Below are 13,796 nucleotides of genomic sequence, written 5' to 3' on the forward strand. Positions count from 1 at the left end.
GTTTGTTGGATTCAATTTTTCAAAAGCCGTTCCCCCTTTTTGTGGTGACTGGAGAATTTGTCACGGCTAAAAGCTATCATTTTGAAAGTCGCCGGAGAGAAAAAGCGTAGCGCTCGTGTGTTCTTTCTCCAGCTGCTTAACAGTAGAGCACGCAGTGTCTTAGTCGTATTTTCTTAAAAGTAGGATTGGGTGGGAGGATTTATCATCTACATGTGGAATGATGTCAAAGTAGTTGGTTTGAAGAAAATACTGAATATATGGGAAGCAAATTAAAGGTGGTATGGACGATTTTTTTCAGCAAATTTGTTATCATAATCGTGGCGTGGATAAATCATTAGTCCTGCCACGTATCAATCATAAAACGCACCTACCGCTCACCTGCAGCTGCGTCAGGCTCGTCCCCACGTTTCCGCGTGCCTAAGCGCATGGATCTATCATAATATAGTTCCCTCAGTGTACGGGGCAAAATGAAGACGGAGAAAGACAGTTCGAGCTGACGCAGAAGTGGACAGAAATCTACGGGAGACGAGAGATGCGATGCGCTCCGTTGCGCTAATAAACAAACGCATGTGTGTGTTGTATCAGTCCGCACGGGGGAGTGCACATGCGCACTTCCACCTGAGTTCTCAAATCGCCGAAAAATCGTCCATTGTGCCTTTAAGGCAAGGCAAGGAAGGCAAGTTTATTTGTAGAGCATTATTCATACACAATTCAAAGTGCTTCACACGACAGGAAAAACAAAATGCATTAAAATCACAAAGACATGACAGAAAACACAAAACAGGTTAAGACATAAAAGAGAAGAGAGCAAAGAAAATCATTTCATGGAGAGACTTGTCCACAAGCAGAGCTGCTTTAAAGTCTCTTCTCTGAGCCACAGGGGGCAGTGCAGAGACCTGAGAATAGGACTAATGTGATGGTACTTCCTGGTTCTGGTCAGGACCCGAGCAGCAGCGTTCTGGATGAACTGCAGCTGTTTTACAGCTCGTTTGGAGAGACCAGTGAGCAGCAGTTACAGTCTAATCTACTGGAGACAAACACATGGATAAGTCTCTCCAAGTCTTGTTCGAACAGTATACTTTTTTATTTTGGCAATGTTTGTTAGATGTTAAAAAGCTGCTGATGTTATTGATTTAACGTGGCTGTTAAAGTTCAAGTCTGACTCTATTATTACCATTATTTCTAACTTGATTTATAGGTTTTAAAACAAGACTCTGGAGGGGACTGCTAACACTTTCTCTTTGTTTCTGTGGGACAAAGATGATGATTTTTGTCCTCCAGAGTTCCGCTGGAGGACTAATTAAGAAAAAAGCTGCATAATATAATTGGAGTCTTATCTCAAAAGGTGCACTTAATGGAGGTAGAGGTGGCAATATATCTTAAAATGGATATTACTGTAAATGTTATTTTGAATATTTGCAAAATTTTAATATTGTGCAAATCTTTTAAAGAAAACAAAATACAGCTACATTATTATTTTTTGTTGCAATCTTTCATACACATGTATAAAGTGATATTTATTCAGTTTTGTGGGTCATTTTACAATCCATATTACATTTGTCGGAGACTTAAACCAGGTCAAGGACTAAAACAGGACTAAAGCAAAACTAAAACAGGACTAAAGCAGGAACAGAAGGACTAAAGCGAGACTAAAAAGGATTAAACTGGAGACAAAACCAGGACTTTAGTCTTCCTTTAGCAAGACTTTACACGGACTAAAACAGGACTAAACTAGGGTCTAAAACAAGACTAAAACAAGAATAAGCAAGGCTAAAATAATACTAAAGCAAAATTAAACTAGGACTGAACCAGGACACATATCCCAACAGATAATATCGTCTGAATATTATTATCAAGAAACTCTAAAATAGTATTGAGATTTGTATTAATATGGCCCACCTCTGTGTGGAAGCTCTGCCTGCTCATCTCCATGTAAATGTTTCACAATATGGCATTATCTACCGGTATCTTGCATGTGACACGTCATTATGAAGAGGCGGGGCTTATCCGTCAATGGACCTGTTTCAATTACTAAGCAGTTTTAGATCACTATTGCAATTTATAATGAACAAAATGTAATATAATAATTCATGTACATTATACTTTAATATACGAAATACCTGAAAAAAAAACATACCATATCCTGTTAATAGATTTAAAAGGACGAGGTTAAAGTAATTTTACTTTCAAACTCGATACTAAGAAAAATATTTGATACCATTATATAAGATAATTTTCAATACAAAATAATAATATTTTACTTCATTTCATTATGTTTCAAAGTATCAATCCTTGTTCAAATGAGTATCTTGGTTTGATAAAAGTTTTAATAATGATTAGTATTGATGGATTTGACAACATACAGTATATATTCTTTCAAACTTGGCACAGAAGACAAAACAAAATGGCTTGAATTGTTGTATTTTTACATAAATCTCTCAATACCTTAAGAATAATTTGACATTCTAGAACATGTATCGTTTTACTTTTTCAATAGGGGGTAGGTGAAAACAGGACTTTTCTGAGCACTTGAGCCTCAGTCGCAGCAGGACAGGATTACTCAAACATGCAGGAATCCATCAAAATATAACTTTGATGAGGAAACACTGTTGTGACTTAGACAAAGATTTGATACCACTATTTTCCAAGATAATTTTCAACAGAAAACATTTCACTTAATTTCCTCATGTTTTTAAAGATCAATACTTCAAATGAGTATCTAGGTTTGATACAATCTTTAGTGTTGATTAGTATTGATACATTTGACCACATACAGTATATATTATTTCAAACTTTGCACAGGAGACAAGAACAATGGCTTGTATTGTTGTATTTTTACATAAATCTCTCATTACCTTGCAAAGAATAATTTGCTATTAGCACAAGAAACACCAGGGGGCACCCAAACTGCACATTTCAATTCAAGTGAGTTCACAGCAGGGAAATGGAAATTGAAAGTGTAATGGATAGTAGCTATTTGAGCAAAGCAATAAGGAGACTTTTTGGGCCATTTAGTCTCTCTTTCTCGCCCTTCATCGGCTTCCCATCTCTTCCACTGTAACATTCTTCAGATGAATAACGCGCAGCCTCCATTGTTAACAAGGTGTTGACATAACAATTGTGGTGACAAACCGACGCTTCCGCACGCTTTTTTCCGACCTGACACCTTCGCATATGTTGTTTGGAACGTTCCATGTAGCTTTCCTTAGTCGAACAGACTGTTGGTTGACGAGAAATTGTGGCAGTTTATCAAACGTTGTAGTAATCATATGCGCTCTGTGATAAAGACAGATCTAATTGTGATATGACACTGTGACAAGCTGCAATCAGTGGAGAAATTGTTATAAATATTCAGTGTATTTTTTTGCAGTTGCAGAATCTACTTATCTTCAACCACTTCTCTCATTGATAAGCTTCTAGCATGCCTTGAGTGACTGACACAAGGATTTAACCAATCACAGCCAAGTGTGAGCGTGAAAACTCAAAAGAAGCAGTTTTTTCCCCTCATGCTCACGCTTTTTTAAGTCTAAGGGGTCGTTGTTGCATAAAGTTGTGCTTAATGGACGATTTTTCAGCGATTTGAGAAGTGCACATGCCACTCCCCCGTGTGGACTGATACAACACACACGTGCGTTTGTTTATTAGCGCGACCGATCACATCGCATCTCTCGTCTCCCGTAGATTTCCGTCTCTTATGAGTCAGCTAGAACAGTCTATCTCCGTCCTAATTTTGTCCCGTACACTGAGGGAACTATATTAACTATATTGATACGTGGCAGGACTAATCGGCAGTCCACGCCACGAGGAAATAAGACTCAAATGTGGGCCAAAAAAATCGTCCATTCAACCTTTAAGTTAGCCAATTATTAAGAATTATTCAGGCTTGGTAAATACTTAATTTAGGCTTTGGGTTTTTATTAGGTCGTTATTAAGCCTGAGATATTCATATATGATTATGTTTTATTAGGCTAAAATTGGCACCTTTTCTTTCTTTCTTTTATTGTTAGCTCTTCTAGTTTTTAGCACCGGTTGTAGATCTCCTGTCAGTGAAATGTTTACCCCCACTTTTTCACCATCTGCTTGCCTCCTGGTATGTGAAAAAGGGATGAGGGATCTACCAATGATTTAATTATTGCAAAAAAATACGTTGAAATCATCTCCACTCCACAGATCTGACCTGTAACTTGGCCTGATGATGGCGATAGTCAGATAGGTTGAATACAACACTTTAAAAAGTGATTCTGTTATTTACATGTTTGAATAATGCCTCTCTTAAACTGACAATCCTGGTGCATTTTGGTTGGTCCAGTGATTTATTTCATCTGGTCACAATTCAAGAAATGCCACAATGTTTTTTTCAAGTATTGAATATCCTTCAATACAAATGAGCTTCTTGCTAAAAAACAACTTTGACATTTAGCTATAGCTTTTAGTCTCTTTCAAACTCCCTCGATACACGCTGTCCTTTGAAAGTGTGGTCGAGTGACTGTCAGTCGCCATAACAGCCCTGGATTTTCATAGTTTGTTAAGTTTGGAGGCTAACGCTAACTCTCCCATTGAATATGCATTAGCGCTAATGTACTAAATTGTACTAGCATTTAAAATAGCACTGGAAGGGTCTAGTTAAGTAACATATTGTTAAATAACATGTTGTTGAACATTCAAGGCAATGCAATAACATCTCCATGGAAACTAGCATGTGCCCGACTCCTGATCAGAAACGTTTACATATCGTTCATTTAATTTGATTCTCGTAAAAAATATATATATATTTAAAACTCTGAATATTGTAGAAGTTCCCCTCCCTGTCTCTCCATCTTAGTTTTGGAGCAGTGACCTGACTCCATTCGTCTCACCCGTCTCCAGCCCCTCTCCGACGACTGGGAGCTAATTAGCAGTTAGCACTCGCCTTTCTCTGTCCGTCTTCCTCTCTGATCTGCGAGCAGTTTTATGTTCAAGATGGCAGCCTCGCTTTTGCGCTCTCCTCGGGCCCTATGTTCGCCCGTTGTTTTTGCTGAGCGCTGGAAGTGGAAGTGCTTCTCTAATTGAGCTCCACAAAAACACTTAAAACCGTTGTGAAGTTGTGAGGAAGGATCTTCAGATTGAAGGCAGGAGAGGAGCGGTGGTGGAAATGGCAGATTCCCAAACCAATATGTGGCACAATATTCTAATACAGAAGATATTGCACGGACCACTTGTTTAAGTATCTGGAAAAAATGAAAGCCATAAAATTGAATGGAAGTGTTTTTAGTTGTTTTAGTCTATTTTGTTTGTTAAAATGAAATGTGAAAGTTACTTGGTACACCTTAAACTAACTTGTAATAGACATGCGTTAGCTTAGCATTGATATGTCACACTTGATAATTCAACACAATGTGCATAATACAGTATATAGGCTACGGGGTAAAAAAGTGCTTGAAAATGCTATAATGTAGCATGACTGTTAGCTCCACGTAGCTAGCATAAAGAGTCTCTGTTAAGTTTAATGGTGATCAGGTCAAATACATAATATGCATCAATCATGCTAGTTTGTCATCATAGTTATATTCTCATTATTTAAAAAGCTTTTTAAACATTTAAAAATGGCATCTGTTAGTTGAAGCCTTAACTTTGTCAGGGTCTTGTAGATAATTCATAATTTTATATTTTGTTCATCGGGAACTGCAATATTGATCTAAAGCGGTGTAGTAAGAGAAACAGGTTCACTAATAAGCCTATTATACACTCTTCATAGTGACATTTCACTGTAACAAGCAGCGGGTTGTCATTTACATGTTTTTATTTTTGAAAAGTGGCTATCTGACATTTTAGAACCCACCATGTATCGTCTTAATTTTTCAATAGGGGGTAGGTGAAAATAGACTTTCTGAGCACTCGAGCCTCAGTCGCAGCAGGACAGGATTACTCAAACATGCAGGAATCAATCAAAATACAACTTTGATAAGGAAACACTGTGGTGACAAGGTTAAAAAGCTGTTGATTGAAAGTTGATTACTGTAGCATATGTTCCCTTAACAGCATTGTCTGATTTCAAATACTTTCCAAACATCCCAGTAGGCAGTATGTTCAGAAGGACGTCAGATCACCAAAAAGATTACTTCAACGCATTTACACAAGGAGAAAATGACTAAAACACGGTTGAATCCTTATCAAAGAGGATCCTTCTCTATGATAAGGGAAACTACTCTTACCTCCTCCATCTTTTAGACAGCCTGGTTTGTAAAAAAAAAATATAAGGAGAAGTAGTAGGAGGGAGTGTACAGCAGAAGTGACAGTAGCTGGAGGGTTTGCTGCTATGGTTGGATGGTGAGTAAAAACCACACACTATCATCCATTATATATGAGAGCGAGAGAGACAGAGAGAGAGAGAGATACACCGGTAAGTAAGACCTTGGACAGTCTGACTCTGGAATATCGAATAATTGTGTAGAGGAGAGATTTTACATACCACAGATAGGTATGGCACCATGTCAAACTTTCCATTACTGTGAGAAGAAACATCATGATTGTTTTCGAGATTATAGACATCGTGACCAAAGAACAGCGAAAAGCCTTCAGTTCAGTTGGTGTCATAGCTCCTTCCTTACAACACTAGCTTTATACAATCTTCCTGCATCTGCTGCAACTCTGGTCCTTCCTACTCTACTACTGGTCTTAAGGCTCCATCTCTCTCTGTTCTCCTCACCTTATTTGTCTGTGCTTTTTCAAAACAGCTGGACTTTGGACCAAATCAAACCGGAAGGTCCTAACTTCGGAACAGGCTATTTTGGAAATCCAACACCCGAAAAGCTGCTGGACCAGATGGTGTTTCCCCCTCCACCATGAAACACTGCGCAAATGAGCTGACACCAGTCTTCAGAGACAGTTTTAACAATTCTCTGGAATCATGCCAAGTCCCAGCCTGCTTCAAGTCGTCCATCATCGTCCCTGTCCTCAAAAATCCCCGGATCACTGGACTTAATGACAACAGGCCAGTGGCTGATGTCAGTAGTCATGAAGTCATTTGAACGCCTGGTCTTTCTCCACCTCAAGTCCTTCACCACCCCCCTGCTGGACCGCCTCCCGTTCGCCTGCAGAGCCAACAGGTCTGTGGACGATGTCATCAACCTGGCACTCCACTTCATCCTGCAGCATTGGGACTCCACAGGAACCTACAGCAGGATCCCGTTTGTGGACTTCAGCTCTGCATTCAACACCATCCTCCCTGCTCTGCTCCAGGACAAGCTCTCCCAGCTCAACGTGCCTGACGCCACCAGCAGCTGGATCACTTAAACCGGTCGGTACGGTTCACTCAATTCAGGGGAGACACTTTCGAACTGTACCAATCTGCTCCAAAGTGAACCAGTGGATATAATTCTATAGAGTCAATGATGAGAAAGACTATCAAATAAATCTGTACTCGCTATTCTCACGCTGATCAGGCTAACTCTCCTTGTAGCAGACCCGTCCCTACGTATATATTCAAATTCCAGCCTTGTATGTACGCTATTACTAGATGTAATCATAGCAGCTGTGGGGTCAGGACATGGGCAGGAAAAATCCAATCCCTGCGGCCATTAGCCATCCACCCATCCACCCGCCGTTACGTATTAGACATGCATGGCTGACACGCACCTTCATGAATATGGAGACGATGACCAGACCGTTGGGACTCTTAGCAGCTTCTGTGTAGTTTGTATACAGCTCGTGATTGTAGTGGATCAGCTGGACCTGGTAGAGAGGAGGAAGGAATACAAGAGAATTATTAGTAGCTTTTAAAGGTAATGGAAAATATGCTGGAAGTGAAAAAGATGAACAGAGGTTAAGTCTCAAAGCGAATGGGTCTCTTACTAGAAGAAGGTAAAGCATTAACTTAAACTGGATGAATGTATTGCCGCCTTGTTTCAGGCTTGCAATTTTTTCAAGGATTTCAGTTATGTCGATAGAAAATGAATAAATAAATAAATGTTTGATGGAGAACCGTGGTGTTATAGTGACACTGTCGATCATAGGATCCTTTTACTGAGACTAGAGTGGGTATCACTGGTGCTGCCCTAAATTGGTTCATGTCCTATCTAAAGGACAATAAGTACTTTGTTAAGATTGGTAACTATGTCACAAGTGTAAATCCTGGGACCCCTTCTGGTCAACCTCACAACTATGCAGTCGACACTCACTGATGGCATGTAGGTCTTTCACGGAGGGTATATACAGTAGCTCAGTGGATTCAACAGATTGGGGTGTGGAGAAAAAACAACTTTCTCCGGCTAAACTCAGACAAGACTGAAGTCATCGTCTTTGGCCCACAGAAACAAAGAGAAAGTGTTTAATTTAGTTTACTAGTATTATTTATTTATCAGGGACAGTGCATATAAAACATTAACCAACAGGGAAGATTCTTGTGCCAGGCCATAGCAAAGTTGCTAACTTCCTCCTGGACAGGTTAATGTCAAAATGGTATTCATGCCAATAAAACACAATAAATGTGCTGTATACATTTCAAGTATGTTAATACAATCACTCACCAGTCATTTATTTAGAAAAGCCAGTCCCTCTCCAAAACACTATCTCACACACATCCATATAATATTGGCATATTTACAATATATGTTGCTACATCCATGACATGATTGTTAGTTAGAAGCCATTGTTTCATCTGGTGTGTAATAATTTCATAATTTGTGCATGATATGATTTCATGCAGGAAAATGTTCCAGAGGGTTATGGCTCTATAGGAGAATGAGGACTAGGTCGGTTGCAGCCGAGTGTGAAGCAGCTGGGATGAGGATTCAGCCCCTCCAAATCTGAGGCCATGGTTCTCAACCAGAAAAAAAGTGGCTTGCCCTCTCCAGGTGGGTGGGGAGTCCTTGCCCCAAGTGGAGGAGTTCAAGTATCTCGGGGTCTTGTTCACGAATGAGGGAAGGATGGAGCGTAAGGTTGACAGACGGATCGGTGCAGCGGCTGCAGTGATGCAGTCGCTGCATCGGACTGTTGTGGTGAAGAAGGAGCTGAGTCGAAAGGCAAAGCTCTCGATTTACTGGTCAATCTACGCTCCTCCCCTCACCTATGATCATGAGCTTTGGCTAATGACTGAAAGGACAAGGTCGTGGACAGTGTTGTACCTGAACGCGTTCGTTGAACGAAAGTTCATGAACGCGTTCATAATTTTGGTGAACGTGAACAGAACGAACGGTATTACTGCTGACGAACGATAATGTGAACGCGTTCATTCTGGTGTCTGTGAACAGAAAAATTTGTTCTTTTTATTTTCGTTCAATAAAGTGTCCGATTTCTAGAGACTTCCAGGCAAAAAACACTGTTAAGTTGCCCAAAAAGAGCCTGTGTCTGGCAAGTGTGAGAGCTCCGGAGTTGTAGAGGCGATAGATGCGGAGACAGAGATTTTGCATGTCGCACCGCACTGCGCATGCGCATCAAAACAAAAAGCAGCATTGACGCGACCGCAACGTGAAGTCAACAGAACAGCAGGAGTCGCCCTTCTACGCCCAGTTACGTGAGTTTTATGATAAGGTCGGTGAGGATGGGAACAATCTAACATTTCTGTGCAAACTTTGCCCCAAGTTTTCCCTCATGTTTTTGCGAATATACTGTGGGGCTGAAAGCTGCAACTGCTGCTAGTGTGGTGCTGAATGGACAGCAACAAATGGGGGAAGGCTGTCCCTTAAATGTGAATGTAAATACTGGTTGTGTAAGGATTAAAAATTGGATATGAAGATGAAATCTGACACATATTTTCAGCAATAAACTAATAAAATAATTGCTGTCTGTGGTTGTATTTGGGCTGTGGAAATAATTTAGAACAATTATTGCATAATATTGAAAAAAAGAACTGAACTAGTTCATTTTTTGGAGCTGTGAACTTAGTTCAAAATTTTGAATTATGAACTATGACCTGAACTTGTTCATTTTAAAATGTATGAACTATGAACTGAACTAGTTCATGTAGAAAGTGTACTTTCCCAACACTGGTCGTGGATATAAGCGGTCAAAATGAGTTTCCTCCGCAGGGTGGCTGGGCGCTACTTTAGAGATAGGGTGAGGAGCTCAGTCACTCAGGAGTACTCGGAGGGTAATAATGGACTTTCGAAAGTGAGGCTCAGAGGGGGAGTACCTCAAAAACAGGATTATTGAAACAAGGGGAATGAAGGTAAAGACAACTCCAGGTGTGTTTTTGAACTCTCTTATTATATGTGCCCTTGTGATTTTAACTCCAGTATGTTTTTTCCCCTTCCTTTTGTAGCAGTGCAGTTTTGCATCAGCATTCTCCTCTGACAGGAACACTTTAGCTGCTCAGAGGTTCTTCATGACACTTTAGTACCTATGAAACGTGTCTCGTCGTGTAAACCCATGCCCGCACGCCAGGGATCGATTTTTGTCCTCCTAAATTGCCAGACACGCTGTAGTGAAATGAAGCATTAGGTGTGTTGAGAGCTTTTGACATGATACCTCTATGTCTTCTATTGATTTTGTGGGTGACATCCTATATACGCCAGACAAGTTTGAAAATGCATACTTTTGGATACATTTTTCATAATGTTGACAGGGCTCTTCAGGAATTTTTAAATGTTTGTTGGCAATTATGTATGAGCCATTGAACAAGTTTTCAATCTTTAGGCCCAATAAGTAGTTTTATAATAAACTCCCATATCTATCTTTCGATTGTTCAGCTAAAACAACACATAGATAGGACAAATGTGGGCCTTAATAGTTTAGAATGGTGCTCATTTATATCTTAACCAGTAAAGGTTAAGGTTAAGGTAATGATAATAAATTTACACTTTTTTGTGTTTAAAAGGGACAAATAATATCATGCAAAATCAACCTCAATGAGCTTTTAACCATGTTATATTGGTGTTTCCTCATCATTAGTTTACTCAAAGTTGTATTTGTATTGATTGTTGCATGTTTGAGTTATTTTGTATTAACCTACAACTGAAGCTCTGGAAATTACATTTGAAGCTTTTACATTTAAAGACAGTGACACTTAACAGCTGAATATAACACGAACCTTGTGCAGACCAGTTCTAACTGACTCACACCTGATTAATTTGATATTTTACGGTTTAAAAAAGAAGATTAAATGTATCTAGTACAAAAAGATGATATGATTTGAGACTCATCTTCACTCTTTCTCTCTGCTCCACCGGCTTTGGCACTTTTCGAACATAAATAAACAAATGTACAAGGAGACTAATTATGAAATGGTGGATGGAGGCGACAGAACGTCTATAAAGGCAATCAGGACAGCAGTGGAGGCTATTAGGAGCGTGATTAGAACGCCCAGGAGGAGTCATCGCCACTGCGCTGCCTGACGAATGGAACAAAGTTTGCGGCTGGTGCAGGGCAATAAGAGGCCAGGCTGGGCAGTGATAAAGTGCTCCACAGAATGGAGGAACGAAAGAAGAGGAGAAGGTAGAGACGTAATTTGAGCAAGATTGAGGCAAAATGGGGGATTGGTCAGAGAGTTAAGGATCCATCTCACGATCAAATCAATGTTTATGGGAGTCGGGCATAATGTTGTGTTCACGTGACATTCCCTTTAGTTTAAAACTGATCTGGGACAGGTTAGATCTCTCTGGTAGAATTTGCTGTCACTCTGTGCAGATTTGTCAACCTGGTTTATGATTCATATCTCTGTGATTACTGGGTTTATCCACAGGAAACAAAAACTGTTGCTAAGTTCAACTCCATCTTTGTCAACTGAAATAAACAGAGGAGAAATGTATTTTCACAATAGCCTCAGAGAGTGGTGCCATTATTCTACTCCAAAGATGTGTTGTGACAAGTTTGTGAAGAAATAATGAGAAGGTTCAATGTTTGTGTATGAATTTCTGTTTTGAATATATTTTTTCTAAAATAGTTACATAGGCCCTGCCTCCATCTGAGATTATTACATCAAATGAACGTGAACGCAACCAAAAGGGTGACATTTATGTGTATATGACAGGTCTTCATGTTTACTGTGGTGTAAACCTTGGGTAACTATAAATAATGGCTGGTAATGAGGTAACTCATGCAATTAATAATTGATCAATAATTGATGCAGATTAATCATGCAGTCTGTTTTGACCAAATGCGCTCTTTTAGGAAGCCTTACCTGAGCAAAGGAGCTGGCGCTGGCGCCCCTCGGTGTATTTATGCTCTGCACACTACATGTTATGTGAGTACTGGGAGTGGCGACACTGGCAATATTTACTTATTGTTGCCAATTTTTCCTGAACCATTTCAGCTGTTTTCCTAACCATATGCTGACAGACTTCTACAGCAACACAGGAGAAAAGACAGTCAATCAGAGGCCATCCTTTAAAAACTGATGTTTCCTATTTGGAATCCAGTCTAATGTCCCAGAGTTCTGATGCATGTGATGAGAGAATCAATTCAAATTTAAAATGAATTGATCATTTGTACGATCAAATGAATGGTAATTTTGGAGCGCCTGATAAAGTTCTGTTTAACCATTTCTGTCCTTTCGGCTGCTCTTCACTGTTGGTCTGATCTGGAGTCAGACTAAACCGCAGCAGTCACAGTACACTTTGTTTCTCCTGTTGGACAGAAAAACTGACCCAAGATCAGCAGCAGACCAGACAAGTGTGGAGCTGTGTGCTGGCACCACTGGGCTGGCACCACGGGACCAGAGGGCTGGGACAGAAGAGCTGGGACCATAGCTGCGCCGGCTCTCATAGTCCCAGACACTTCTTTGTTTGGTCCATGATTTGGGTCATTCGGGAACATGTTGTTTAACCTTTAAGCTGCTGATAGAAGTCGAAATCTCATCTTATTAGGCTGAATTACTCATTATAGGGTGTGTGTGACTATTTTAGACATTGCACACATTTTTCCTGCATTATTGTGATTTTTTTGTTCTGTTCGATAATATAATTTTGAGTATCTGGTAGACCAGACCAAAAAAAATAGCTTTGTAGATACATATTTTTTTTACACATTTAAGACCTGTGTAAATCAGCAGCTGTGATTGGGTTTGGATTGGCGAAAAAAAAAGAAAAAATGAAATCACCCTTTTGCGCTCGATAAAGACGCTAGCTTGTCAGGCTAGTAGCTAAATAGTATGGAAGAAATAGACTTGGAACACCGGTGCAATTTCGTAATTCCTTACCTTAAAACATGTTTATTCGGTTTTCTGTGCCCTCAAATAGTGTTCAGTTTAAATGTAGTTGTATCCAAATTTGACTATTTCACATAGTTTAATCTTGGTGACAAAATTAATTGTTTTTGCTCATTATCATCAAACGTAGCCATCTTAATTCAGATTTTGCTCAGCTTTGTTCCATTTTCGAATGTTTATCAACCGCTCAAATGTATAATTTCACAGAATTTTGCTTGTATTTATATCAGTTTAAATTCCAAAAAGTAAATTTGATAGAACAAATCTCCAATATAAGGTTTGTCCAGAGTATGGTTACAGTAGAAACTTCAGCGCTTGTATCTGGGCATGCACACAAAAATCACATAGGGCTCCTGATCGGGTAATTACAGGGAAAAGTAGGTGCTGTGCAATGAGTCCAAATTTGATTGACTCAAGATCCAATCGTTTAAAATTTTCAAGGACAAACTTGTTGTTTTTGCAGAGATCCACAGCCAATCCTGTGTCAGTAAAGCAACTAAACTCACTCAAAAGCATTAGCTCATTCTTATCTGAACTTGTCTATTTTCAGTTTAGAATGACGCATGTTGTAATCTGACAGCAAAGCGAGAAGATGTGGGAGACGAGGGGGCGAGACGGACCGTTTAATACTGATGAACGATAATTAATGACAAATGGAATGAAAGCGATCATGCAT

At 39.6% G+C, this 13,796-nt stretch overlaps 1 protein-coding gene across 1 annotated transcript in view; it reads right to left on the bottom strand.

Moving 5' to 3' along the window:
- ca10a (carbonic anhydrase Xa) overlaps positions 1 to 13,796 on the bottom strand; it is a 379,387-nt gene that overhangs the window by 39,061 nt on the left and 326,530 nt on the right. Inside the window, exon 5 of the mRNA XM_072456909.1 lies at positions 7,615 to 7,710. Within this exon, the coding sequence (XP_072313010.1) occupies positions 7,615 to 7,710 (96 nt within the window). The remainder of the gene's footprint in view (positions 1 to 7,614; positions 7,711 to 13,796) is intronic.

The sequence above is a fragment of the Eucyclogobius newberryi genome, unplaced genomic scaffold, assembly GCF_026437365.1.
Source record: "Eucyclogobius newberryi isolate DKJ021-1_F unplaced genomic scaffold, fEucNew1.0.hap1 SCAF_20, whole genome shotgun sequence".
Lineage (NCBI taxonomy): Eukaryota > Metazoa > Chordata > Actinopteri > Gobiiformes > Gobiidae > Eucyclogobius > Eucyclogobius newberryi.